General features: G+C 57.0%; 7 protein-coding genes across 7 annotated transcripts; 3 read left to right on the forward strand and 4 right to left on the reverse strand.

Annotated features, from left to right (window-relative positions):
• Positions 1–1,044: 1,044 nt before the first annotated feature.
• On the forward strand, positions 1,045–1,891 carry VMA11 (v-type proton ATPase 16 kDa proteolipid subunit 2; the record flags this gene model as incomplete). Its single annotated transcript, XM_028641806.1, has 5 exons — positions 1,045–1,101; positions 1,201–1,281; positions 1,391–1,506; positions 1,591–1,761; positions 1,849–1,891. The coding sequence occupies 5 exons, from the start codon at positions 1,045–1,047 to the stop codon at positions 1,889–1,891; spliced, it is 468 nt and encodes a 155-aa protein (XP_028494284.1).
• A 977-nt stretch (positions 1,892–2,868) lies between these two features.
• On the reverse strand, positions 2,869–3,840 carry D7B24_007702 (uncharacterized protein; the record flags this gene model as incomplete). The annotated part of the gene is made up of 3 exons (XM_028641807.1): positions 2,869–2,981; positions 3,050–3,646; positions 3,735–3,840. 3 exons carry the CDS (start codon positions 3,838–3,840, stop codon positions 2,869–2,871), a joined length of 816 nt encoding a protein of 271 aa, XP_028494285.1.
• Positions 3,841–7,726: 3,886 nt separating this feature from the next.
• Positions 7,727–9,554, reverse strand: D7B24_007703 (uncharacterized protein; the record flags this gene model as incomplete). Its single annotated transcript, XM_028641808.1, has 3 exons — positions 7,727–8,022; positions 8,099–8,346; positions 8,410–9,554. The coding sequence occupies 3 exons, from the start codon at positions 9,552–9,554 to the stop codon at positions 7,727–7,729; spliced, it is 1,689 nt and encodes a 562-aa protein (XP_028494286.1).
• A 961-nt stretch (positions 9,555–10,515) lies between these two features.
• On the forward strand, positions 10,516–18,424 carry MEC1_1 (serine/threonine-protein kinase M1; the record flags this gene model as incomplete). Its single annotated transcript, XM_028641809.1, has 10 exons — positions 10,516–11,086; positions 11,146–11,798; positions 11,851–12,134; positions 12,636–12,800; positions 13,092–13,467; positions 13,523–13,777; positions 13,825–15,078; positions 15,131–15,596; positions 15,647–16,130; positions 16,186–18,424. 10 exons carry the CDS (start codon positions 10,516–10,518, stop codon positions 18,422–18,424), a joined length of 6,747 nt encoding a protein of 2,248 aa, XP_028494287.1.
• Positions 18,425–19,267: 843 nt separating this feature from the next.
• MEC1_2 (serine/threonine-protein kinase M1) lies at positions 19,268–20,536 on the forward strand (the record flags this gene model as incomplete). Its single annotated transcript, XM_028641810.1, has 3 exons — positions 19,268–19,286; positions 19,426–19,739; positions 19,838–20,536. 3 exons carry the CDS (start codon positions 19,268–19,270, stop codon positions 20,534–20,536), a joined length of 1,032 nt encoding a protein of 343 aa, XP_028494288.1.
• Positions 20,537–20,890: 354 nt separating this feature from the next.
• D7B24_007706 (uncharacterized protein) lies at positions 20,891–22,443 on the reverse strand (the record flags this gene model as incomplete). The annotated part of the gene is made up of 3 exons (XM_028641811.1): positions 20,891–21,327; positions 21,395–21,846; positions 21,983–22,443. 3 exons carry the CDS (start codon positions 22,441–22,443, stop codon positions 20,891–20,893), a joined length of 1,350 nt encoding a protein of 449 aa, XP_028494289.1.
• A 261-nt stretch (positions 22,444–22,704) lies between these two features.
• D7B24_007707 (uncharacterized protein) lies at positions 22,705–24,526 on the reverse strand (the record flags this gene model as incomplete). Its single annotated transcript, XM_028641812.1, has 4 exons — positions 22,705–22,765; positions 22,839–22,984; positions 23,059–23,852; positions 23,908–24,526. The coding sequence occupies 4 exons, from the start codon at positions 24,524–24,526 to the stop codon at positions 22,705–22,707; spliced, it is 1,620 nt and encodes a 539-aa protein (XP_028494290.1).
• Between the last annotated feature and the right edge of the window lie 1,858 nt (positions 24,527–26,384).

Consider the following 26,384-nt stretch of genomic DNA (forward strand, 5'->3'; position numbering starts at 1 on the left):
GGCATCGGAGAAGGCGTAGGTCGGAAGAGCCGGTGGTGTGGACTCAGACGTTCGAAGACGAGGGTTTGGGTGGGTGGACTGGTGGTAAGGTTGGCTCAAGGTAGTGCTGTAGAAGGGTTGGCAGCGTCCTCCGTAGAAAGATGGTCAGTCGAGATGCAATGCAGAAAAGGACTATCTGTATCTGCAACCTGACCCCGGCCTCGTGGTCCACCGAATGAGTAGGTACGCAATGCACACTAAGACAGGCTTCCAGAGGGGTCTCCAGCTCTGTCCCCACCCCGATTCGGCGCCCTGGTTTTTTTTCAATCAGGTACGGATAAGATTAATCATGAATTCGACCATGCATGGCCATCTAAGGTTATTCTCTCGTCCGGGTTCAACGACCGCCCGTCTAGTTCATTACCCAAGCGAGGTACCTGTGGTCAGGTGAGGTGAGATTGGTTGGGAACGCCCTAACTGGATGGGCTTGGGTTTCGAGACGATGTATTGTGCCTGATGCGCCCGCAAGGGTTCGGCAGGTTTTGGGGGCTGTTGTGACGTTGTACCTTTCATGTACCGCGCGTCCTCCTGAGTACCTCTGGAAACATGTTGCGCAACACCAGCAGCGGCACGGATCAAGACAAAAGTGAGAGCGCGTGCGGCTCATCCCATCAGACCACGTATCAGAGCAGACACTGCTACAGATCATATCCTCGAAAGGAAACACCAAATGTGCTGTACTTATATGCTCTCTCTCTGATGAGGCTGGTACCAGTGAGGAACATGGCGCTCTCTCTCTCCACTTCATCACCCGCTGGCTGACTTGGTCCGTGTCACGTGATACCGCCAACGACAACTCCCTCCGAGTAGCTCCTGTTCCCTGATTGGCTTCGTCACCACCAAAGCTCGCGACCAACTCCCAAGATCCAGGTAGCAGCATTTCGACAGCTGCCGACGACAAGCATCCCGCATCCCGCGACGCCTACCATCCGGCACAACTCACGCCGTACTCTCATCACGCATCCCACCGCGCACGCGTATCTGATCGAGACCTTCCGGATCACAATGATCGAAGACCCCAACCCTGATCAGGCGCCCAAGTTCGCCCCATTCATCGGAATGGTATGCTTTCCATGGCCGCCCAGTCTTCTCCTCCTCGCGCTGGCCGCCCAGCGAGCTTCAAACATCCGACCGGATACTGACGAACCACCCATCATCTAGGCTGGCATCGCGGGCGCCATGATCTTCGGCTGCATTGGTGCTGCATACGGCACCGCAAAGTCCGGCATCGGTATCGCGGGCGTTGGTACCTTCAGGCCAGACCTGATCATGAAGGCATGGCCCCTTCTATCTCTCCCCTTCTCGTTCGTACTGGGAGTCCAACTGCTGACTCGATCTCCCCAACCTACAGTGCCTCATCCCCGTCGTCATGTCCGGCATCATCGCCGTCTACGCGCTCGTCATCTCCGTCCTCATCGCCCAGGACCTGGTCCCTCCCAGCTCGGGCGGACACTACAGCTTATTCGAGTGCGTTTCTTGACCCTCTTGTCTGCCCGCGACATCTCTGGCGGTATCCTGGGCCTTGTGCTGACCAAATCTCCTTCCTTCCAGCGGCTTCATGCACCTCGGCGCCGGTCTCTCTGTCGGCCTCACAGGTCTGGCGGCGGGCTACACGATCGGTGTCGTCGGCGATAAGGGCGTGCGCGCCTACATGGAGCAGAGCCGCGTCTTTGTCGGCATGGTCCTCATCCTCATTTTCGGCGAAGTCCTCGGTCTTTACGGGTACGTTTTTTCTTCTTCCCTCCCTTCTTCTTCGTCACGTCTATCTGCCGTGTACAAGTCTGCGGGGCTAATGCGAAGAATTGACAGTCTCATTGTCGCCCTGATCCTCAACACCCGAAGCTCGGGATAGACGAGAAAAGGACTCGGAGCAGGAGAAGAAGGAGGGACGACGACAACGACAAAGGCAAGACACAACACACAAGACATGATCTGGCCAACCATTCTGTCTAATGGAGGCGATGTCACCGGAACAAGTTGACATACACTCAATGTACATCTTACCCGAACGAGGGCTGCGGCGGACGCCCGGGAAGGAAGGAGGGCCGGCTCAGGGGGCCCGCTGTTGAAGAAAGGGGGCTGTCCTGACAGAGGACAGCTGCATATGGCAACGGCGTTTTCTAGGAAGAACATGTACAATTATTGCGGCTAGCTGACCGAGAAGAGCAAGCACACGGATTCACCCAAGTCGCGGTTGCAACGTGACTGACGGGAAGGCCATATTGAGCGTTTTCTCCGGCTAATTTCTTCACAGTAGTCAATGAGCCTCTCAAGCAAGCACATCTTTCTCATGTAAGGACACATGGGCTAATCTCGTACATTTCACGGTGCTAACGAACCGAGTTTTCAACAGGTACTGTTCGTGTCTTCATCTGCCGCTCTACGTGTTCGTTCATGCAATTTGCGGCCCGGGGCCCGTCATATGCCTAACTCCTAGATGATTCCTCGCGTGAGAAAAATGACTCGGGAAGAAGCAATCTTAAATCACCCCTCAGAAAAAGACTCGAGGCCTCCCTGAACCTCAGTCGCTTCAGCATGGGACTTGTAGGTGAACACGTCGTGCCCGGCTCTTGGTCAGCCCAGAAGGGGCGCCATCAGAAAGAAACTCGCAACCCAGAGAAGCGCAACGGAACGCCATACCCGATGCACGCAATGCGGCAAGGCAAGAAAGAAGAAAGAATCCAACCCGAATTTTCGGCTCCTCGAATCCATGCAGAAGAATGCCAAATGCCATAAGTCATGTTCAGCGTTTCTGGCGTCAGGCACACTGTATGGACACTAAAAGGCTTCAAGTGTCTCAAGCACGCAACACACACACACACGATTCACTCAAAGCAGCCGTCCCGCAAGACGGCGGGCCGGCTTGCGCCGCTGCACAGGCTCCGGAGAACGACGGGTACGGGGCAGGCTGCGGTCACGTTCCTCAATATCACCCATTTGCGCTGCAAGCCACCATGTTAGCAGGAAATCTTGCTTGCCACAGCCTTCAAAGAAAAAGGCAAGAGCTTACCGAGGAAGAAGTTCCACTGCCTGTCCTCCGCGACAAGGATGTCGTTGCCCCTCTCGCGTGCCAGCCTCTTGCGCTTGGCCTCAGCGGCAGCAACCTCGCCGACAAGGTGTGGGTCTTCGAGGTGGCGGCGCATGCTAAAAGACGAAGATGGGGAAGAAGCAGAAGCGGAAGAGGACGCGGGACCGGGCGCCGGCAACGAGGACGACGAAGAAGAGGGCATCGAAGGGGCAAAGTCCTCATCCTCGAGCACGCGATCGAGAAGCATTGCACGGCGGATGGAGGCGACAGAGTCATTGTTGCCCGAGTTGGCGCGGCGGCGGGCGACGTTGAGGTAACAGGGGTTTGCGCGGACGGTTGACCAGGTTGGAATTTGGAACTGGCTGAGGCGCGGGGCGGAGGCTCCCAGAGGCGGAATGGGGGGCAGACCGGTGGTTTGCCGGGGGGTCTCGCGCGGGTTGATAATATCCGGGATGAGGCTTCTCGACTGAGGCTGGGCCGTGTTGGTGCTGTGCAGGGTGGTTGTCGTACCCGGCGGGGTGTAGGGAGGGATCGCTTCAGGGAAAGGAGCGACCGAGTGGTAGGAGGGAGCTTCGGAGACTGCAAAGATTTTGTCATAAGCCTGGGGCTGTCGCAAGGACTCAAGGTGTTCAGGCCAGGATGCACTAGCTAGAGGAGCGCAACTCACTGTATGACGGAGCGGCCGAGCGAATAGAAGCCGTCTCGAAGTCCTCGGCCGTCAAAGCCTCTGCGCGCGCAGGGAAGAAATGGCGGCTGTCCAGCGAGGCAGCCATAGTTGCGGTCATGGTGTCAGAAAGCTGTCCAGCAGCTGCGTTTCATTCGTGACAACTTGTTCGAGTGCTGTGGCTCAAGTGTTCGCTCGCAGGCTCAGGCAGGTCGTGTGAGAAAGATTGCGGCGAGCGTAGGATATATTGCCCGGGCTAGTTCGGTAATCGACGTTCCAGTGCCTACCAGCCTCAACGGCTTGAAGAGGGAGGACAGGTGATCGTCTGCGTGAGACGGGTGTGGTGGCAGAGGTGTCGTGTGCTGAGACAATCGCGACTTCTATCAAGAGGAAGGGGGGTTAGCACACCTACGCAGGGATCGGCGCGATTAAGGCAAGCCCGACCGTCTCCTGGTCACTGCTGGCTGCATGATCCAGCCGAGCGGCCGACAGCCTACTCTACTCTGGGCTGGCAGCAGGTCAAGCCGAAGGGGCAGGATGGTGGGTGGAATGCCCCTTTCAGGGTTGCCATCCCGCCCCCATCGAGTGTCGACATCTGATGTGATGGTGGTGCGGGGCCACGTGAGAGGGGTCTGCAGCTCACCTTGGAGGTCTATGGGCAGGGGGGCGGAGGTTGGTCGGGCTGGCTTGTGTAGGTGTCTGCGTGTTGCAGCTATGTCCGGAAGAAGCCTGGCGTCCAAGAAGAGGGCTGGAACACACATGTATTGTATGTACGTGGGTGTGAGGAACAGGTAAGGCGGGAAGGTGGGAGAGGGGGGGGATTAAATTGTCACGATAGCGGCCTATTTCTGTCCTTATAGATCGGAATGCCGGCGCAAGCAGGCAGAAGGGGCGGGCCAGAACAGATAAGAGTGACAGGCTGACAGACAGCGAGCCGGTCTTGGGGCACTGGCGCGTCGTTTGGCGGAGACCTATAGGAGATGTGACGTTTTGTCCACTACTGGCCGTGTTCCTGGCGCGAGACACAAGACACGCCCAGCCTCGACCAAGACCCAGACCAAGCTGCGGCCCAGCCAGGCGAGGAAAAGTGACCGACACGGCCGGCCAAAAAGGCTGGGTCGGCGGGGATAAACCCGACACAGTTGAGCGGATAGAAAGCGGGTGCCAGTGCGGGTGCCAGTGCAGGTCCTTTTCCTTTTGTTTGGGGGTGTTCCTGGTTTATCCACAGGGAGGAGCCGGGTGCGGGTGGGTAAGACAAGCAGGACAAGCAGCAAGACAAGGTCCAAGACAGCGGCGGCAGGTTGGCATGTAGGTGCTGCGTTTTCCTTGTTGCTGTAGGGCCCTGTTGCCGAGGTAATTTCAACAGCGGATAGGACCCATGAGAAAGGGACGAATATAGCTGAGAGTGAGGGAAAGACGGAAGATGACAGAGAGAGACACAGAGAGAGAAAGTCGCCGGTAGTACAAGGTGGTCAGAAATTGATGCCGAGAGCCGGGGTACTATGCAATCCCAATCCTGCAGGCGGTCGGTCAATAGATAGCACCTCCCTACCAAGGTACCCTAAGGTAGGCAATTACCCAGGTCAGCACCTCGGAGGAAGGTACATCTAGGTAGAGACGACTTGTGAGGAGAAGGAGAGTGGACGCCGTCACCGCGGGGTCATTAACTGGCGTGAGCGTGTGGTCGTGTGGTCCGCCAAGGCCAGAAATAAGTAGCCCACACTTGGGCGACTGGTCTTGGTCTGGTGCTGGCGTCAAGATGGGAAACTTTGGGCCTTGTCGTCACAGCTCGCCGCGTCAACCTTCATCCGTTCTTCCCATTTCTTCGATCTTTCTTCCCCCCCCCGCCAAGCCTGCCTGCCTTGTAAACAGCCCGCAAAGACTACCTACCCCGCCGAACGGGGGACCACACGTGCAGTGGGTCCCATCTGGGTTAGGAGGTCCCTCGATTGGCCAAAACACCGATAACGCGTCGCTTGGCGTCGACGCAGGGGGGAACACGGGCCTGACGGGGATTTCATACCGAATAACCGGGGCGTTTGGATCGCGCGACTGAAGGAAGGTACGTGCAGGGGCACGCTAGGTTCCACGTACCACCGACACCCAGCTGCTTTTTTAGTATGGCGCTCGCTCGCAATACCGTGGCAGCTGCGGGGTGGTCTGGTCGTACTTGCTGCGTGGTGGTGCTAGGCGCCGCAACAGATACTCCTCGAGTGGATAATATGCCTCCCCCATCGGGATCTTACGGCTGCCCCGCCACACCTCCACGCGCCTGGCCGCAGGTGCTACTGGCGGACAGTAGCCGGCTTCACAGTAAGAGTAAGGTACCAGGGAAGGAGGCAGCCTGCGTCACCCATTTGAGAAGATGAACGGCAAGTGAGGCAGGCAAGTTGTGCAATGCCAGCACGGGTGATGCATGCCATGCATATTGGCCTAGGTACGGAAAGTACCTAGATACCTCGAGGAAGGCAGGTATCTGTACTGTTGCTCGGGCGTTTCGTACAAAGCCTGTTTTCGCATTTTAGTCCATGGGGCAAAGGTCGATAGGGGGAGGCAAGCGTCAAATTACGGAGTTTAACCCAAATTCTTAAGATCGGTTCTTTAAGGTGGGTAGAAACATACACATGACAGTCCTGACGGGCATGCGATGCATCCAATACACGCAGCCATTGAGTAGGTAGTCGTGGTGCCTCGCCAAGACTCTCATCAGCCACACCCCATCCTATCCCATCCTACCTGGTGGTGGTGGGAGGGAGGACATTCCATTCTAAGGCGTCTGCCAGCTGTTCATCCTGAAAGGAAAGGTCAACTGCTGTCTCTTTTAGGCTCTCGTTCAGGACCCAGCATGCAAGGCCGCCTTGCCACAGACAGACACTGCAGCACGCATGCAGTGTTGCTCGTTCCTACAAACTCTTGCGGTGAAGCAGACCGACAAACGCGCGTCAATGTATCGCCAAGCACGACACTGCCCAAGGTCAATGTCTCATGGCTGGATGAGAAGCGACTCCTCTTTGACGCAAAAGGACGTTGCCCGAACCACCATGAGGAGGCTACGAGCCTGTCCATACCATCCACCAACACTCTTCCTCAAACTCACGAGTCTTGGGTTCTTTTGGGGTGAGTGGAACCTCTCCTCGTCAGCCCAATGTGGCGTCAGTAGAAGCAGGTCCATCCAGTCAACGGTCCAGCCCTCAGCCGTTGTAGGTTTGGTGACGACCTTTGCAGATCGGTCCCCATGATCGATTTGACGCTTTCCGACACGTCGGTATGCTCAGCCCAGTCCGTCCTTGATTTCCCTTGGTGCCAATTTTCACGAGTCCATTCCTTTCATGTCGGTCATTGTACGCCGCCCGCTGCCAAGATGCTTGGTATCGCGAATAATCAAGTCGACGACTGACACGTTTCGCAACAAGTCTCGCCTCGATGATGGGGCATCAGCTTCCCCCGACTACATGCTCTCTTGTCTTCATCACCATCGTCGCTGTCTGTCTTTGTTCTTCTTTTGCTTCTTCCAGAATTCGTTGGTTTGTCTTGGCGGTCGATCACTGGGTGAGGCGCCCGCTTGCAGGCTCTCCCCACCGCTGCCGCCATCTGGTAACCACCCCCCTCCCCCCATTTCCTTTTCCCCTCACTGACGGCACGTCGGGCGCGATATCACCATGTCATCGGTCTCCATGCCCCACCACCAAGGCGGCCAGGCCAGGCCCCTCTCCCTGTGCCCGTACCGCCGCAAGCCAAGCACGGAAAAATAGGGAGGGCCCCTCCCGCAAGAGCCGCACACGCGGCGTCTTGTTGATCTGCTTCCTTGTTTTCTGTAATACGTCGTAATGTTGCTGCTGATCGTCGATCACCCCTGAATCTCCCCCTAATCCCTGTTGCCTTGCTATGTTAGGCGAGGGCTTCACTCGATGTGCTTTGTGGCTTCTCATTGCATGATCGATTCTTCCTGTCATTTCTGGGTGACGGCTGGTTATCTACAGAAACCCAACGCACTATTACACGTCTTTCTTGCCGACAGTGCCCCCCTTTCTCAGCCCCAATATGACAATGATCACAACGGCGACCGTGCCCGCGAACATGGTCCAGAACGCCGCGCGATATCCTGTCATCAGCCGTTCTTCCCGGTTCTCGATCCCCGAGTGCTCAGATACTGATGCTGCAATGGCCGCCGTAGCCGCGAGGCCGACGGAATTGCCAAACTGGGCGACCTCGTTGAATACGCCCCCCGCCAACGACTGGAGATCTGCCGGGAAGGCATCCGAGATGACGAGGTTCGACAGGGTGAAAAAGACTGCGCGGTGGGTGAGCATATGTCTTGGTCCACGCGGGCCTCCTCGAGGGCCTCTTCGAAGGAAAGTGAAACTCACCATCTGGATTAATCGGGGAAAGCACCATGGCCCAGAAAGGCGCGTGCCAGTAGTATGAATCAATGGGTACCGTCGCCATGAGGACCGGCGCCGCAACGGTGATGAAGCCTGACACGACGGCTAGCGTCTGCACCTTGACCCGCGAGATGAGGTACGCCGTGGCGATGTTGGTGAGCACGCCCGCAACAACGTGCGGGAGGAACTGCAGTGAGCTCGTCATGGCGGATGTCCCTTGTACCTCTTGGAAGCTGTCGTCTCGTCAGCAGCGGTCAACGGGCCAGACGAGGCCACGCCATGATAGATATACATACTAGAGGGTCGTGAAATACTGGATCCCGTTGAGGGCCGCCCAGCAGAAAAATACCGACAGGCAAACCGAGGTAAAGGCCGCGTTTCGCCAAAGCCGGTTGGGAATCAGTGCCGGCCGGCCTTTCCGCGTCTGAAACGCCATCCAGGCCGGGAAGCTCGCCAACAGAAAGACGGATATGGAAAGCAGCGCAATGTTGGGCGCATCGCTGAGCATCCTGTAGGAGGAAGACGTCATGGCCAGGACGTAGAGGAGGAGCCCGAGGGCGACGCTCATGATGAGGGCGCCCACCCAATCAATGTCTTCGACGAGGCGTCGCGTCCACTTCTTCTCCGACGCCTGACGAATCGCCGGCAGCGACCAGATCGAGGCCAGCGACAGGCAGAGGTTGATGCCGGCCATCATGTGGTAGGCCCAGCGCCAGCCGATTGTGTCCGTGAAGATGCCGCCCAGCACGAGGCCTAGGGCATAGCCCAGCGGCTGGCCCATGCCGTTCATGGCGAAGGCGACGTTGCGCCACGTCCCGCGCGGGAATGTGTTGGTGATGAGACTGACCGCCGTCGGCAGGCACATGGAGATGGCGACGCCTAGCATGGTCCGGAACAGGATAAGCTGCAGTCCCGTCTGCGCGAGGCCGACGGCAACGGTGAAGACGATGAACAAGAAGCTGCCCGCGACCCACATCCGCTTCGGCCCCACCACGTCGGCAACGGCCCCGAAAATGAGCAGTAGGCAACCGGCGGCGAGGGCGTAGACGGCTGCCGGCCACAGGATCAGCGCCTCTGGGAGGCCCACGTCACGAGAGATACGAGGCAGGGCTGCTGTCAGGATGCCGGAGCCCATTGTGTTGAGGAAGCTCATGCCGGCGAGTGTGACGATCACGGTGACGCCTTTGGCCTTCGAGACCTGGAGCTTGGTGGTGTCCGGCACAGGGTTCGGAGGCGCGCGACCTCCCGAGAGCGGTTGGGTAGATTCGTTCGCCAACGGGTCAGAAGCTGCGGGTGTCACATCGTCATGATGAAATGTCTTTGTAGCGCCAACGGGTCGTGGTGCAAATATCGGTTGGAGTTCGATGGCGGGGGTCACTTGGAAGGCAGCAGCCTGTAGAGCCGTGTTCGTAGGATCCGAAGGCGGCCGTTTCGAGTCCATCGTGCTCAACCTTGATGCAAAATTGGGAATACTAAGTTTTGATGAGCTTCACCTGTCGGAGGAGCGCGTGCCTGCCTTTTATAGGTAAGTAGGTACATTTCGTGGTCCCACATGTTTTGTTAGCTATCATCGTATTTCCAGGTTGGAGGGATCAATTGCCATGCGCACAGAACAGCACCATGCGGCACACTCCCAAATCTCGACAAGAGTATCCATGACGATGCATGTAGTCGATAGCAACAGCGGTAGCCATGGACAGGGTAGAAGAAGGATTGGCCATGGTGAACAGGGTACCGGAAGGATTGGCAACGATGACAGACAAGGGCGCCAGGGCGTCGATGACATGCCCCACTGTCAGCTTGTGACGACACGAGCCTTGCCGCTGCAACATGTCCGGTAGAGCACCATGACGTTCCGACTTCACTGATCAAGTGAAAGCGATCCGAGATTAGTGTAGTAGTGTCTGGACTGAATACAATTTGTAGCATGACAACTTCCTAGCTGGCTAGCTACTGTGGTATAAGCTTGTCAGTGCCTCGCCTACAGCCAGTCCGTTGTGTGAATATGGCGAGCCTATCATTTCAGGTTGATGGTTTGCGCTAAGTGACAATACTGCACTAGTCGAGAGTGTGCGGCCATTCTGATCGATGCAGCGCTCTGGGAGGTGTCAATAACCAAAGCAATTGAGAATTCCGGGATACTGCGCGCTCCCTGCTCAAAGAAGCAATGTATTGGGTGTGGCAGCCTGTCGTGGACAAGACGGAAGGAGCTCAAAAGCAAGGACACATCCATATACGTGGTCACGTGAGCTCGTGTCGCGCGTGCTCCTCAGCCGTTCGAACCCCACCATCCCAGCGCGTTCAGTTGGCGATTGGCAATGACTACACACCAACTTGCGGTTTTGCTATCCAACGACAGCTTTGTAACGCCCGGCAGAGAACAAGACGATGCCAGAAACGAGATGGCGACACGAACTGGCGTGTCTGGCGGCCATGCCCCTCCCTCCACGCTCGCCGCGCAGCTCGTGGAGAACATCTCTGCGTCGACGAAATCGTCCCGATCTGACGACAATAGCGAGCTGAGAAAACTCTCGGCGACGATCCAGGAAGTCGAAAGCAATCCCGGCATCCTGAAGACGTCCGAAGATCAACTGCGACACAATCACCTTCTCACATATGTCTTCATACGAGCAGTCCTCGGCGGCATCAAGCTGAACGATCCATTCCTCGACCGCAAACACCTGAAAAGCGAGGTCCTCCAAGCGATCAGCTTCCTGAAGCTCATAATAAAGGAGACGCCGGCTGTCTTGGCGTACAAAACTGCGGAAACGCCCTTTGAAATGCGCGGCGACGAGCCACTGTGGATCTGGGTGTTCCCCAAGATCCTGCGTCTGCTTGGTCACAGCCGCTGCCTCGACCTAACAGACGACATAGAGACCTTCTTCTATGAGCTACTTGACATTCTTTCATCTGATAATACGAAGTGGTGTCTGGTCTCCTCAATCACGGTGTATCTTCGAGAAATTGCAAATGGTACGATGGGCGGCAGAAGCCATGGTTCCGAAGTCTTGAGCGCCACTAACATCCTACAGCGCTTTTGCTGCGACTGCGAGACACGAATACAATTATGAACGGACGGGACGAGTCTTTACAGGTCACGCTACCGGAGGATGGGACATTGGAGCTTCTGGTCGGAAAGGCTACCATACATACCATCAAGCAGAGCACCTATACCATCTCGGGCATGGCGGTTGGCCTTCGTCAAGCATCAAGTCTTCTTAAAATTCTTGGCCACCCTCTTGTGTCGCAGCAGCATGCCATGCTGCCGGACGACTTCTTCGCCGCACACCGTCCATGGCTCGCGGACTCTCTGCTCTCCCTGCGAGCTCTCCAGGAAGGCTGGCAGCATACTGTGCCCCTCGGACGGTCTGGAGTCCTTCAAAGCACCCTGAATCTGCTTGCGGGGGACTTCAAGGGCACTAAATCAATTGCGAAACGAAAGGTTTACACCATCCTGGCGCTTCACTGTGCAGATATCATCCAAAACTTCTCCGAACTCACGACGAGCGAAGGCGAAGAAGCCACCACTGCGCAGCAGATCTTCTGCTGCGCGCTACTTCGTCTGTCGCATGCGGCTTTGCATGACAGGAGCATCGGTCGCCTCTCCATGGCTAAGATCGTTCTGCCAGCAGAATCCGGTCTTCTTATCCAGAACCCCTCGTGGGACAAGTCAAGTGACATATGGGTGCGTTTACAGGCGCCTCGGGTAGCATTGCAGATGCTGACGTTCTTACCAGAGATCTATTCAGGTTTTGAAGGAAACATCAGGCTCGACACCACCTGACATGCTCAGTCCGGATTGCCAACCAGGACTCTTTGCTGATTTAAACCTGCAGCGTCAAGTAGAACGCTTGGGCCTGAAGACGACGACCGAGTCCGTTATTGAACCCAAGCCGAAACGCAGAAAGCTCTCGCAAAACTCGTTCGAGTCCACTAAGCTTCCCAAGTTGGTTGCGCAGATTTACAAGATATTGGGTGCAGACCCGGGGTGCAGCAACTTTTCTCTGAACTGGTCTTTCATGTATGCTCGGCACATTAAGGAACGCATGTCTCCGACGCCAGCCGCTGACGACCATATAGGAACGCCTACCCAAAGCTGTCTGAAAACGACCAGTGTACCGTGGTTGACTTGCTTTCCCGAACGTGCTGTCTTGCGGACGAGATCATTCAGACAGACAGCGAAAAGGCCTCGAGCCCACAATGTAGGTATTGTGCGAAAAGCAGCGTTGCTGAACCGCGCACCAAGCAGACTGATGGAAGGGCCAAGAGTGAGGTCACAAGTATATTCGTGAAACTCATTGCTCATGAATCGTTTCTGTCATCCCGGCGACCCAGGATAGTTGCTATGGTGTGCCTCCGACGCTTAATAATTCATGCCGACGATCAGGGCATTTTAGACTTGGAGACGTCGGAGCTCGGAAAGTGGTGTCTTCAGTCTCTCCAGAGCTCTGTTCGTGAGCTTCGAATCGCTGCTGGGTGGGTACTCTCACGTCTGCTATTTGAGCCAGCTGACATGTACCAGGCGGACCCTGGCGACGTTCGTGCGGCCACCAACATCCAACAATAGCGACCCATCATATTTGAGTCATAACCTGAAGACCGCGCTCTCGTTGTTGAAGAGCATTTCTGAGCAGGCTGTCACGGGATTTAGCGAGACAAACATCATGGCTTGGGGCCAGCTTGGAAGGTAAGTCAATCGTCATCATCGCGAAAGGTCTCTCACATATCAAGGCACGTGTCTGGGAACGAGCTGAACCTGGTTCTGCTTCAACTACTCAAGTATCTTGGAGGCAACAACAGTCTGATAGCATCTTGTGCTTTCAACGAGGTATGCGTTTCCGTCCAAATCTGCGTCTGGCGTTTAACCAGGAGCATAGGTCCTCAGCATCGCTACGAGCCGGCAAATATCTTGCTCGCAGCTATTCGAGCCCTTCTGGGGCAATTTGGCTTTTTTTGCGATCAAGGACATGGTGGCTAGGCCACAAATAAGTCGAGCTATTGCCGAGTTGCTGCAGATTTCTGTCAATCAGCTGCTCATACTCATTCAGCGTTTTGCGTTGCCCTGGCTTGTGCTCCTTAAAAAGCGCGATGTTGTGCAAAAAATCACCGAAGCCCGTCGAGAGCAGGATACGTACTTTTGCCTCATGGAGAGCTCCAACAATGGTCCCATTATGGCCCTCCTATTGATTCAGGACGCGCCCGATCCTGAAGAGTTCATCATGTCGAGGTTGCGTGAGTTCTCGTCAAGATTCGAGTCATCGACCATTGCCGAAATGATGAAGTCCGAGGCAGTCGCAATCATCCTCGAGCTGCTCAAAGCAGCTAGTGATGCGGACGAAGAGAGGAAGCCGCGGGTGAGTTTGGTAAACCTTGTCTGTCCGTGACCTCTCGACTGATTTGATGTCATAGATCGTCCACGCCTTGACCTGGATGGCAACAAAGGTCATGGCTCCTAGCCGGGAGCCAAGATCCAAGAAACATTCGGCTAACATCATCGGCCGATTTCTCGAATCTTACATGCTAGGGTCGATTTCCCGCTTGGTCGATGTGATCAACGACCGCATGTTGAGTGCGCCACCAGTCGAGGAACAACTGCAGTGTCTTCGAGCCATGGAAGAGATGATCAGGCTCTGCAAAGCCTATGTCCGGGGTGCGCGGCCTCAGGTAAGATATATTGAATCATGGTCACTTGATCTGTGCTGACATTTTAGATCACCGCCTGCCTGCTATCCGCATTAGAACGCGACCACCTCAGGAAGGCCGCGTTGTCATGTTGGGTCGCTCTGCTCACTCATCTGGAAGAAGAAGACATCGAGGTTCTCCTGGAACCCACGATATTCATCATTAAATTCTACTGGAGGCAATACGATGACTCATGTCGGGCCATGGCAGTGGCATTGATCCATCAAGTCCTAAAGGACTTCCCTGATGTAGTTGATAGGACGATCAAGGTTTTGCCGACGCTCAAGGACATACCGGAGCTTTCCGGTATTGAAGCAAAGCTCTCTTCTTTGAGACCATCTTTGGATCCGCGCGGAGCATTCGTCGTCTTTGCGGAACGCTTATCTCATCAAAACTCAGGCGTTGTTCTCCTAGCGCTCGAAGAGCTGGTGGAGTACCTCAAAGACAACCAGGGCTACCTACACAGTTCGGCCATCAGCGAGCAGCCCGACACCGTCGTCACCACACTCTTGCGGTCTCTGCTAGACTGTGCAGCAAAAGTCGGCACGTCGGATATTGTCGTAGCCAGCGCCTGTACACAATGCATTGGACTCATCGGCTGCTTAGACTCGAACCGGATTGAGACTACGCGCGAGTCAAAGTCGATGGCTGTGCTGCACAACTTTGAGGATTCCCAAGAGACAACAGATTTCGTGTTATTCATCCTGGAGGAGGTCTTAGTTAAAGCTTTCCTCTCCACGACTGACACAAGATTGCAAGGCTTTTTGTCTTTTGCGATGCAGGATCTCATGCAGAAAGTCGACCTTCAGTCCGCCTTGGCCTCATCGACGAAAATACCAAACAGCACGAGATCTGCCGAGGGAAATAGCGTCTACCGGAAGTGGATTGCTCTGCCGGAGAGTGTGCGGGAGGTCCTGAGCCCCTTTTTGACTTCCAGATATCTGCTGGCACCAGCCAAGATCCCACCAGCAGAGTATCCCATCTTTCAGCCTGGCAAGTCGTACGTCCAGTGGGTTAGAGTATTCGTTCTGGACCTTCTGCAGCGCCCCCTCAACGAACATGCGCGCCTGGTTTTCGAGCCGTTGAGTCGTCTCATCCGAGTCAAGGACGTCTCAGTCGCCGAATTCCTCCTTCCCTACCTGGTGATCCACGTCATTGTAGGCAACAAGAGCACGCAGAGTGAGCGTGATCGTGTTACAAATGAGCTTGTCAACATCCTGCGACACCAAACAAGGGACGACGCGACTTACGCAGAACGAGACGACATGAAGTTATACTGTGAAGTAAGTCCATGCCGCATTGTTTATTCGACGGCAAGCCACTCACATAATCTAGGCCGTCTTTCGTGTTTTTGATTACGCCATGAAGTGGGTGCAGGAGAATGGTCGAAATGCAAAGTCTGACCTCAAAGCCCTGGACCGTGTCAAGTCTGTCGTCGGCATGATTTCACCAGAGCTCAGATCACAGCGAGCGATGGATTGTAAGGAGTACTCACGAGCCTTGTTCTATCTCGAGCACCATGCGCAGGAGCTCGAATTGAAGCAAGGCGATCCCTCCGAACGGACGCGGCTTCTGGAAAGACTCCAGGATATATACACTCAAATCGACGAGCCAGATGGACTCGATGGTATATCCGCCCGCCTGCACGTCCTCGACGTCAACCAGCAAATTCTCAGTCACCGAAAAGCAGGCAGATGGACAGCTGCGCAGACGTGGTACGAGATCAAGCTTGCGGAGGAACCTAGTAATGTCGACATTCAAGTCGATCTGCTTACCTGTCTGCAGCAGTCTGGGCAGCATGGTATGTCGTGAACGGAAAGTGACATGAGCAGTGCAGCTAACGAATAGCAGACGTTTTACTGAATCACGTTGAGGGCATGCACTTGGACGTCACCTCGGAGAACCGAATAGTGCCCTTTGCAGTCGAAGCAGCCTGGGCCACAAGCAGATGGGACACTCTTTCCAAATACGCCGGCAGGTTTCATGGAGACTTCATGGAAGACTTCAATGTAGGTATCGCGAGGCTCTTTGATTCAATGCGTCAAGGAAACTCCACCCGAACGAAATTCACAGAGACGCTCGACCTTATGCGAAAGAAGATTGCGTCTGGCCTGACATACACAGCTACGTCTTCGTTGCAAGCATCGCATGAGCTCATGTTGAGGTGCCATATCCTTACGGACATTGAGCTCATTACTCAGGAGCGGGAGGTCGATGGCCCTCAACACCAGGCAACGTTGAAGCTTCTAGAGCGTCGTCTGGAGGTTTTGGGTGCCTATGTCTACGACAAGCAATATCTTCTGAGCATCCGCCGTGCCGCAATGCAGCTTTCGCAGTAAGAAGCACCAGTTGTCTCCTCTTCAAATCATTAGTACTGACGAATCTCTCAGACCCATCTATTCAGACATTGACATATCCTCTCTCTGGCTATCCACTTCAAAACTTGCGAGGAAAGCCAACTCGATGCAGCAGTCCCTCAACGCCGTGCTCCACGCGTCCAAATTGGGAGATGACTCGGCTGTCATTGAGAATGCCAAGCTTCTCTGGAAGGATGGGCACCCGCGAAAGGCGATACAAGTCCTGCAGGGCGCCATTGACGCCAACAAGTTTGCAACACAAGTCAACAACAGTACAAGTTCTTCCAAGGGCATGGATATGCAACAGAGGTACTTGACCGCTCGAGCGCAGTTGACGCTCGCTAAATGGCTGGACGCTGCCGGCCAGACACACGTGATCAACCTGCGAGAGAAGTATCAACAAGCACCAAAGACGCTCTCCATGTGGGAAAAAGGACACTTCTTCCTGGGGAGACACTACAAGAAACTCATGGAGTCAGAACAGACTCTCAAGCTTGACCATCAAAGTGACGCCTACCTACAGGGCGAGATTGCGAGACTGGTCATCGAGAACTATCTGCGGTCGCTCAGCTACGGCACGAAATATCTGTTCCAGACGCTGCCCAGAATATTGACGCTTTGGCTGGAGCTCGGGGCCCAAGTCGACAAGCCGCCCGAAGGCAAGATCTCCGTGTCACGCGAGCTCCACAAGAGACGTGTCGAGCAGCTGAACATGCTGCATAAATTCCTCGACAAGTACATCATTAAGCTACCGGCGTTTATCTTCTATACGGCTCTGCCCCAGATCGTGGCCCGTATCGCACACCCGAGCCAGCACGTCTTCGACCGACTGAAGAACATCTTGGTCAAGGTGGTGGAGGCGCATCCGCGACAGGCGTTGTGGGGTCTTTTTGGTATCATGACGACGAAGCAGGCCACGGAGAGGCGGGAGAGAGGCCAGAGGATTCTGCAAACCCTGCGAAGCGTGTCAGCCAGAGTAGAGAATGGCAGCTACGACCTCAAGACGCTGCTTCGAATGGGAGAGAAGCTGGCGGAGCAGCTGTTGCTGGCTTGCAACAACGGCAACTTTCAGAGCAACCGGACAACCAAGGCGAGCATCACGCGCGACCTCAACTTTAATCACAAGTGTACACCGTGTCCACTGGTAGTGCCGATCGAGGCGTGCCTCACGGCAACACTGCCGACGCTGGCAGACAACGTGCGCCGATACAAGGCCTTCTCGCGCGACGTCGTGACGATCGACTCGTTTCTTGACGAGGTTCTCGTGCTGGGTTCGCTCGCGAAGCCGCGACGGTTGACGGCGCGGGGGTCGGACGGAAAGAATTACATGCTTCTCATCAAGCCCAAGGACGACCTGCGGACGGACCAGAGGCTGATGGAATTCAACGCCATGATCAACCGATCGCTGAAGCGCGATGCCGAATCGAGCCGGCGGCAGCTGTACATCAGGACGTACGCGGTGACGCCGCTCAACGAGGAGTGCGGCATCATTGAGTGGGTGGACGGACTGAAGACGCTGCGCGACATTTTGCTGGAGCAATACAAGATGCGCGGGACGCACCCCGACTACAACGCCATCAAGCGCATGATGAAGGACGCCGTGACGGGCACGAGCAACATCCACCTGTTCACAGAGGGGGTGCTCGGGACGTTCCCGCCGGTGCTTCACCACTGGTTCATAGAGCAGTTCCCGCACCCGGCCGTGTGGTTCGCGGCACGGCTCAAGTACACGCGGTCGTGTGCCGTCATGTCCATGGTGGGGACGATTCTGGGCCTCGGCGACAGACACGGAGAGAACGTGTTATTGGAGAAGGATAACGGCGGCATCTTCCACGTCGACTTCAACTGCCTCTTCGACAAAGGGCGGACATTTGGCGAGCCGGAGCGGGTGCCGTTCCGGCTGACGCACAACATGGTGACGGCGATGGGGATGCACGGGTACGAGGGCCCGTTCCGCGCGTGCAGCGAGCTGTCGCTGGGCATCCTGCGGCAGCAGGAGGAGACGCTCATGACGATCCTCGAGGCGTTTATCTACGATCCGACGCTGGACCTGCAAAAGGTCAAGAAATCGAGCCGCGCGGTGGTGGCGCCGGGGGAGGTCAGGCTGGAACCGCCGTACGTGGTGGACAGCATCAAGCGCAAGGTACGGGGATTGCTCCCGAATGAGAGCATCCCGCTGGGTGTGGAGGGCTACGTCGAGGAGCTCATCAGCCAGGCGGTCGATCCCAGAAACCTGTCGGCCATGTACATTGGATGGTGTCCTTTCCTATAGAGGGGGGTATAGAGGGGGGTATAGAGAGGTGGTACTGGTAGGCGCATGGTCATGGTTCTGTTTGTCAGAGTTGGGAATATGACGAGTATGATCTTTCTGATATGGTTATTATATTGGCTTTCAGACTGCCGCGCCGAGGCACAGGGTTCGTCGTGTATGACCTGAGCACCTGGGTAGGTACCTACTTTACCTACCTACCTTACCTAGGTAGGTTCCTAAGGTACCTAGGTAGGTAAGGTACCACCTACCTTAGGTGAGGTAAGTGGTAGGCAGAGGACGGCGCCAGCCCCTGTAAGTGTCGCCGTAATACTAAGGGTCAACTCCTGAGACGCTGGGGCCTCCTTCTTTAGGGGTGCCTCCCAGGGCATGTACGGCGGACCACCCGCTGGCACCTGCCTGTTCCTCTGCCCAACAATGTAATGTCACATCATCATGCCAGGCAGGCGCGGCCCAGGGTAGCAGCGCCGCCTTCTTATCACTCGGCAGCTTGGCCAGCCTCGGGCCACGACCAATTTCCCTCCTTCGTTTGCGTCTCATTCACTTCAACCCCTCGCAAGCTAGAAGTTTTCCTCTGGTTCGTGGCCCTTCCCAAGCACACGTCGTCCGTCCTTTGCTGCCATCAAAGGTATTGCGCCCCCGCCAAACGTCACGCCAGTTGGTCGGTCGCCTGGCAACTTCTCCAAGAACCCGCATCGTAGCCCCAACGACTCCAGGCTAGTGACCCTCTGCGACAGACTATTATCGTCGTCTCATTCACGGCCAGCGACACTTCCGACAGGATCGGCTGTTTTCCTGCGTACCCTTTATTCCCACAACAGCGCGAAGCACAGAGAAGCAGTCAACATGTCGTCCTATCGAATCGGTCAGTTCCCTTCCGTGCTGCTTGCGTGCACTGCACCCAGGCGTCTCAACGTCACGCGTTCATGCATGACGCGCGCCGAGATCCATCAAGCTCATTCCTCAACCGACCACAAAACTGACATGCCATCCTCCTCTCCCAGAGGTCTCCGCCAACAACCGCGCCGGCTGCCAGGATAGTGTCTGCAAGGCCACCGCGACCAAGTGCCTCAAGGGCCAGCTGCGCTTCGGCACGTGGACCGAGATCCAGGACCACGGCAGCTTCCGCTGGAAGCACTGGGGATGCGTCTCCGGCAAGCAGATTGAGGGCCTGCGCGAGACATGCTCGCGTGGCGGCGACGCGTTTGACTTTGATGCTATCGACGGCTATGATGAGATGGCCGATTATCCCGACCTGCAGGCCAAGATTCGCGAGGCGGTCGAGCAGGGTCACATTGCGCCCGAGGATTTCAATGGTGTATGTTGTCTTGCCTTCCATGCCTTGCGCCTCATCTCCAAAAGGAGTCATGGCGCAAGTCACGGTTCGACAGCAACGATGATGCTAATCTCACCTAGGATCCCGAATACAACAAGCTCGGCCAACGCGCCATCCGCGGTCGTTCAGCCGTGACCAAGGCCAAGGCTGGAGAGAATGACGATGCCGCAAAGGACGAAGAGGCCGAAAAGGCGCCTGCCAAGGGTAAGAAGCGCAGCCGCAAGGCCGCTGACGACGAGGGCGAGCCTGAAGCCGCAGAGGACACCAAGTCGAAGAAGCGCACCAAGACTGCCGCCGCTGCTTCAGTCAAGGATGACGAGGAGGAAAAGCCTAAGCCCAAGCCCAAGCCCAAGGGCAAGACTGCCAAGACTGCTGTCAAGGCGGAGGACTCTGACGACGAGAAGCCGAAACCCAAGGCAAGGGGCAAAGGTGCCAAGGCCGCTGTCAAGAAGGAGGATTCAGAGGAGGACACCGAGGACGTTCCCGTCACAAAGGCCAAGGCCAAGCACGGCAAGGCTGCCCCTGCTGTCAAGGCCGAGGATGAGGAAGAGCCCAAACCGAAGCGGGGGGGCAGGCGTACTGCCGCTAAGAAGGCTGTTGTGGAAGAGTCGGAGCCTGAGGACGAGGGCGAAGAGGAGCCTGTTCCCAAGCCCAAGCCCAAGAAGGCCGCCGCTGCCAAGGGAAGAAAGAAGACAGAGGTTGCTAAGGAGGGAGACAGCAACGATGCGTCTGCCGCAGCACCCAAGCGAAGGAGCCGTAGGAGTGCAGGTGGAGCTTGATGTTGTGCCTCTTGGGTGGTAGCGAGCCATCAGTAGCCTACTATGTTCTGGGGTTGTGTCATTCTGGTTTGACCAGCGGCTGTCTTTGAAGTTGTACGTTATGCGGTTCAGCCTGAGCTCAAGGCAGGGGCAAGTGTTGCTGCAAGCGTTACTGGAATAGGGTACGGGTGATTACGGGGCCAGGCCTCGGCCATGCCTGTTGTACTATGTACTATATAGGAACGGTTGACGACGACGCTTTCCATGTATGGTGAGAGCCAAGAAGGCTTCGCCTCAAACCTTTGGTATCTGCCTGTCTACGTAGCGGTGAAAATCGTGGTCAAATCGTAGACTTCATTCGTAATTGCCTCTCCTCTATGCGGCCCCCATCGTTGTCCATTTTGCCAGCAACTCGTTGACGATTTTCGAGTCATCTTCACTGCCGTCGAATTCCTCATCCTCCATCTGGGGGACACCATTGTCGACCTCATCCTCTTCATCACCGAAACCTCCAAAGGACGCCTCGACGACTTTCGTGTAGGATTGCTCTCTGTTCCTCGTCGATGGGTGATGAAAAATGATCTCGCTATAGGTGATGTGCTGCGGAGGAGCTATAATATCGCTTGCGTATGGGCTCCCGCCCACAGGCGAATAGCTCGGAGAGACCGGCGAGTAGCCCGGCGACGCCGATTCACACGGAACCGCAGGCGAGTAGGGCGTGAACGGCCGCGTGCGGTCGTCGAGCGGCGGCCTGAACGGCGGAAGCGCCGCGCCGAGATGCGGCCTCGTTCTCGCGGCGGCGCGGTAGCCTTCTTTGTGTCTCCTCGTTAGTGGGGGCCTTCTCCTCGGGAGGGGAGGGGGTCTGGCGGTGAGTCTTACTTCGGTCCGGCTCCGGCACCGGCTCCGGCGCGGCCGGTCCCGCCACCTCGATGAGCCGCTCGTGCAAGCGCTTCACGGCCTCGGACGTGTCAAAGGACGAGGCGACACCCCCGGACGACGCCGCCAGTCGCGCCGCCTCGCCCTGCTCCAGTCGACGCAGGTGGCCCGCCAGCTCCCGGTACTGCGCCGTCGGGATCTCGGGTCGGGGGTCGGCCGCCACGAGCTGCTCGAGAAGCTTGCAGCCGAGGAGGAGCTCGCCTGCCACTTTTGGCCGTCCCTGCTCCTGCTCATCGCGCGGCGGCGATGCCGTGCCGAGCACGCCGAAAGTGCCTCCGTCCTTTTCGTACGGCGGCAGCCCATTGTCGCCTCCTCTGGCCGCCATCTCCTTTTCCAGGAGGGCCAGGCTCCCGATGACGCGCCTCCTGTACGCCTTTTCCTCCTCGTCAATGGCGCTGGAGAAGTCACAGGTCAGTCCAGCACCCGAGAATGACTCTCATTCGGGACTTGAAACTCAGAAAGTGATATGAAAATCCCCCGCAAAAGAAATAAGGAGAAGAAGAAGAAGAAGAAGAAGGAGAAGAAACGCACCGCCCTTTCACGTCCCGCGCATACCCCAAAACCTGCAACATGAGCCCCAGCCCAGCCTTCAACCTCTCCAGCCTGTCCCGGAGCCCCTCGAGCCTCTCGCGCCCCAGCGCCCAGCGCATCCTCTCGACCGCCCGTTCGCCGCGCCCGCCGCGCATCCGCGCGAGGCTCTGCCCGAGCAGCGCGTCGACCTCCTCGAACACGGCGAGGCACTCGCCGACGGCGGTCCGCGCGGCGGCGACGGCGGCGTCGGAGGCCGTGGCGCCGGACGCGGCATCGGCCTCGAGCAGCACGGCGAGCTCGCGCGCGACGGTCGCCGTCAGGGACATGTCGCTCGCGAGGGCGCGCGCGTCGGCCGGGGCCGAGGCGAGGGTGCGCGCGAGGGTGTAGAGCTTCAGGGAGAGGCGGGCGCCGAACTCGGCGAGCGCGAGCGACGACGCGATGAGGCCTACGAGTTCGGCCATGGTGCGGTGTTCGCGAAGCGGGAGCGGTGGCATGGCAGTGAGCCTTCCCCCTCTCTTATTGTTGAGGGGATGTGGTTGATCCATCGTTCGGCTTAGTCATGACATGTTCCCCTTTCGAGTGAAGAGGGAGATCATCACGGGGAGATCACTCGACGCAGCCAGCTCTGGCTGACACACGAGCCATCAGGAGAAAAAGTAGTCCAGTTCAGTCTATGACAGTTTGTACCGTCCCTGTCGCTATGTTGCCGTAGCATTCATCAATCACTTGCGGCCGTTACGTTGTAGAAGAGACAAGATCCCCATCTCAAAACCCCTGCTCAAGCTAGAAAATTGGTCGTGGCACGTGTCTCTAGTATCCCCTTCGCATGGCATTCCGCGAGCTGTCATATACAAACTCCCGCTCCGTCACCCGCTCATCGAGATATTTGCTGCGCGGCTTTCCGTATCGCTGCTGCTCCCGCCATTCGTGCTCCCACCGCGCACGGTCTTTGCGGTGCCTGCGTATCGTCTCGGTCAACTGGATGAGCTCTAGTACGTTATCCTGCAGAGATGGGTCAGCACGGCTGTCACAGCCAGGGGAAGCCAGGCCAAGCCAAGGCAATGCGTCGCACTCACGTATTTGAGGTACTGCATCACATAGAAGAAGTCCTCCGTCTCCTCAAAGTCATAGCCACACTCAACGACGGCTTCACGACAAACGAGATCTCTCGTAATCTCCGTCCACATCTGATCCTGCTTGGGTTTCGGCGGAGCACGAGACGAGCCGCGACGGTCGCGCGACCGGTCGATTTCAATCTCCAGCTCGCGTTCATATCCTCCCAGCCGTTCACGCGAGTCCCGTGGCGCCGCCGGGAGTGGGGCGGGAGCAGGTGCGGGCACCATCTGGCCGTCGCGCTCAGGGACAAACTTGGTCCTGCGCACGCCGCTATAGCGCTGCCAGGACGTGTCGGTCGATCCGCCGCCGACGCCATCCATGCGTACCCTCTCCGTGCCAGGAGGCACATCAACAATGGTCCAGTCCTTGGTGGCGCCGTTCCATGCCTCACCCATGCGACCGCGAGAGTCAATCTTGGATGTGATAAATTCGGCCTCCTCATCGACAGGTGAGCGGAGAGGCGCGGCCGAGTGAGCCCGACGACGCTGGCCGCCATGGGTGTGATAGTGGCGATCCTCCACGCGGAGTGTGTCCCGATTATTGCTCACAACGAGCTCATGTCCGTGGGCGTGGATGTGGGGGGAACGTCGCTCCTGACTGGGCTCGCGATGGCGACTGCTTGAGCGATGAACGTCGACGTTGGTTCTGCCGCGGGAGGTGATGATGTCGATATCAAGCTGCCTCTCTTCGGTTCGGACAGACGGGCGTGGGGCCGGGCGCGGGGGAGGGGGCGGGCTGGGCACTCGAGTCACACCTAGCGCAGGTCAGCATTATCGTCAACTCAACTCAGGGCCGGCACACATGCTTACCATGATCAATGTCCCGATAGTGCGTAATGACTTCTCTCTCAATGGTCGGTCCGCGGATGACAGGTGGAGGGGGAGGTGGAGGAGACGGCGAGGGGGAGGGTACGCGCTCAGGAATTCGTTCCCTCTCTCTCTGGATGATGCGAATGCGATCCCGCTCCCGCTCTTGGTCGAAGGAGGACGACCGGCGACGTCGTACTGGCGAAGGCGACCTCTCAACGTATCGCATGGGAGCCCTGACGGGAGCAGGTGGTGGTACAGGCTCTCGCAGGCGCTCGCGTTCGCTGATGCGAATGCGCTCACGCTCGCGCTCTTCGTGGATGTGAGGCGGGGTTAGGCTGCGGGCTCTCCTCGTCATGACCATGTGATCGTGGCGTACAGGACTGGGACTTCGAAAACGAGGCCGAGCGACTTCGCGCGTCTCAACATCGCGCTGACGAAGGACCAGTGGCCCTGCCTCTTGAGGTCGGGGGTCGTCGCGGAGGAAGGCTAGGCGGTCACTCTCACGTTCGCGATCTTGAATGCGAACCTCGTCATAGGTGGATTGAGGGCGTCGGCGACCGGCAGACGAGGGAGGTGCATCGTAGTAGCGATCGTCATAGTCGCTTCCCCGGTAGGCCATAGTGGGTTGGGTTCCTCGTGAGATTGACGAGGTTTGTTTGCTCGTATCTGTTGTCTCTTGAGGTTATGAAAGCCCGTAATGCGTGGTGATCTGACTTCTTGCTGGTGGCAGTGGCGGGGTCGTGTGTATGACGGTAAGCACGAGCAGCAGCTGAGCCGAAAGTACACAAAATTGGTGAAGTTCAGACGCTCGTGGCACAAACGATGGGGTGGTCCGTAGCATGCAAAAGTCCAAGACCAAGCAAAAATGGGTATCGAGGGCCGAGAGTCTATGTGTACGAGGGGAAGAGAGAAGTACTGGCGCGAGGCAGCAGAACGAGACGCCAGTCAGAGGGAAGATGCGAAAGTGGACAACAACGCCAGGGAAGTTGTCGAAGTCGATCGGCGTTGGGTTGGGTTGTGTGTGGCGGGGGGGGGGGGGGAGTGCGCGTGGCGGGAGACGGGAGTGAAGTGGATCAGACAAAAAAACAGGCCTGAACTGAAAGCAAGGCCCAAAGGGCTAGTCGTCCTTGCTGCTGGTCTGGTAGCCAGGTCCCTCAGGTCTGGTGCCGTGCTTGACCTAACTCAAGAAAGACAAGTCGAGAGGGGAGGGCTTGCGGGTGCCGAGACGGGAGTCGATCTTGGAAAGAGTAGCGAGCGTCGAGCGTTGTCGGCTGTCGAGTGTCAAGTGTCCATCGTCATGGCGCGGCGGGGGAGCAGCTGATGCGCGGTCCCGACTGGTCGGCTGGCCGTCAGGCTGCGTGCGTGCAATTGTTCCCCCCTCATGAGGGGTCACGGCGGGCTGGTAATACCAGGCTGTTAAGTTGCGTTGCTGGGTGCGCTAATAAGCTGACAGAAGGGGCTGGATGCCGCATGTTGGAGGCTGGCGGCTGCCGAGACGAGGGGAGCCCAGGGTCATCCTTGGGGGGGCCGCTGCAGAGTTGGCCAAGGATGAGGTTGACCACCTTGCCAGGATGGTAGGGAGTGTCTCGAAAAATCACTGACATCGCCCAAGCTGAATAATGTCGGATGAAATTGGGTTGCCATGAGTATTCAGTCCGGAATCTGACCCGATACTCTAAGAATGGCGAAGCATTGAACATATTCCCACTAGGGAGCTCCTCGCCCAGCCCTCTCAAGGATGTGCAGATCGGATGGATGAGGGGGCGAGGGGCGAAGAGGCAGCTTAGAAACAGGAGGTCCCTGCCATAGGTAGGTACCTACCTTAGGTAGGGACAAAAGTGCAAAAACTGGCAACCACTCATCCATCAGTTGGGCAGGCAGGACTGGTCAGGGCGTGGGAAGCCCGCAGCAGGAGCGAGGAGGGGGCACACGACCAGGGTCTTGCCTCGCTGCCCAATGGATTCCGGCAGGGCCTCGCAGCCTCAGAGGCTTGCAGGCTCGAGGGCTTCTGTAGCTACTTCTGAGGCACGTTGTACCTGCCTGTCTTCGGTGACTGCTTGTGGATGGCAAGCTGGGGCCCTGTGACTGTGACGAGACTGGAAGGAGGAGGGCGCAAGTGACCGACAGGTCGTGATGACGAAATGACACACCCAAGGCTGTGATGAGTATAGGCTGCTCATCTGTATTCAGGGTCTGATGGAAACCCGACCAAAGATAAACCAGGGTCCAACATCTGCCAACTTTCTCTCAACGTCCGACTTACCGACTAGCCCCCTTTCCTCTACTGCAACGGTCACACTGATGGTAGCGGGCATGATTTTGTAGTCGAACAAGAATGAAGAGGTAATTGCTGGAGGTGGGGGGCGGGACGGGCCCTGACGTCATGTGGATCTGGGCTCGACCACACCTGCCTGACAACCTCACCTGCCCTAGAGTCGCTGTCCGCGGTGAGGGGGTGCTCCCACGAGGCCCGTCCA

Source organism: Verticillium nonalfalfae, assembly GCF_003724135.2.
Source record: "Verticillium nonalfalfae strain VnAa140/NRRL 66861 chromosome Unknown scaffold_63, whole genome shotgun sequence".
Classification (NCBI taxonomy): Eukaryota; Fungi; Ascomycota; class Sordariomycetes; order Glomerellales; family Plectosphaerellaceae; genus Verticillium; species Verticillium nonalfalfae.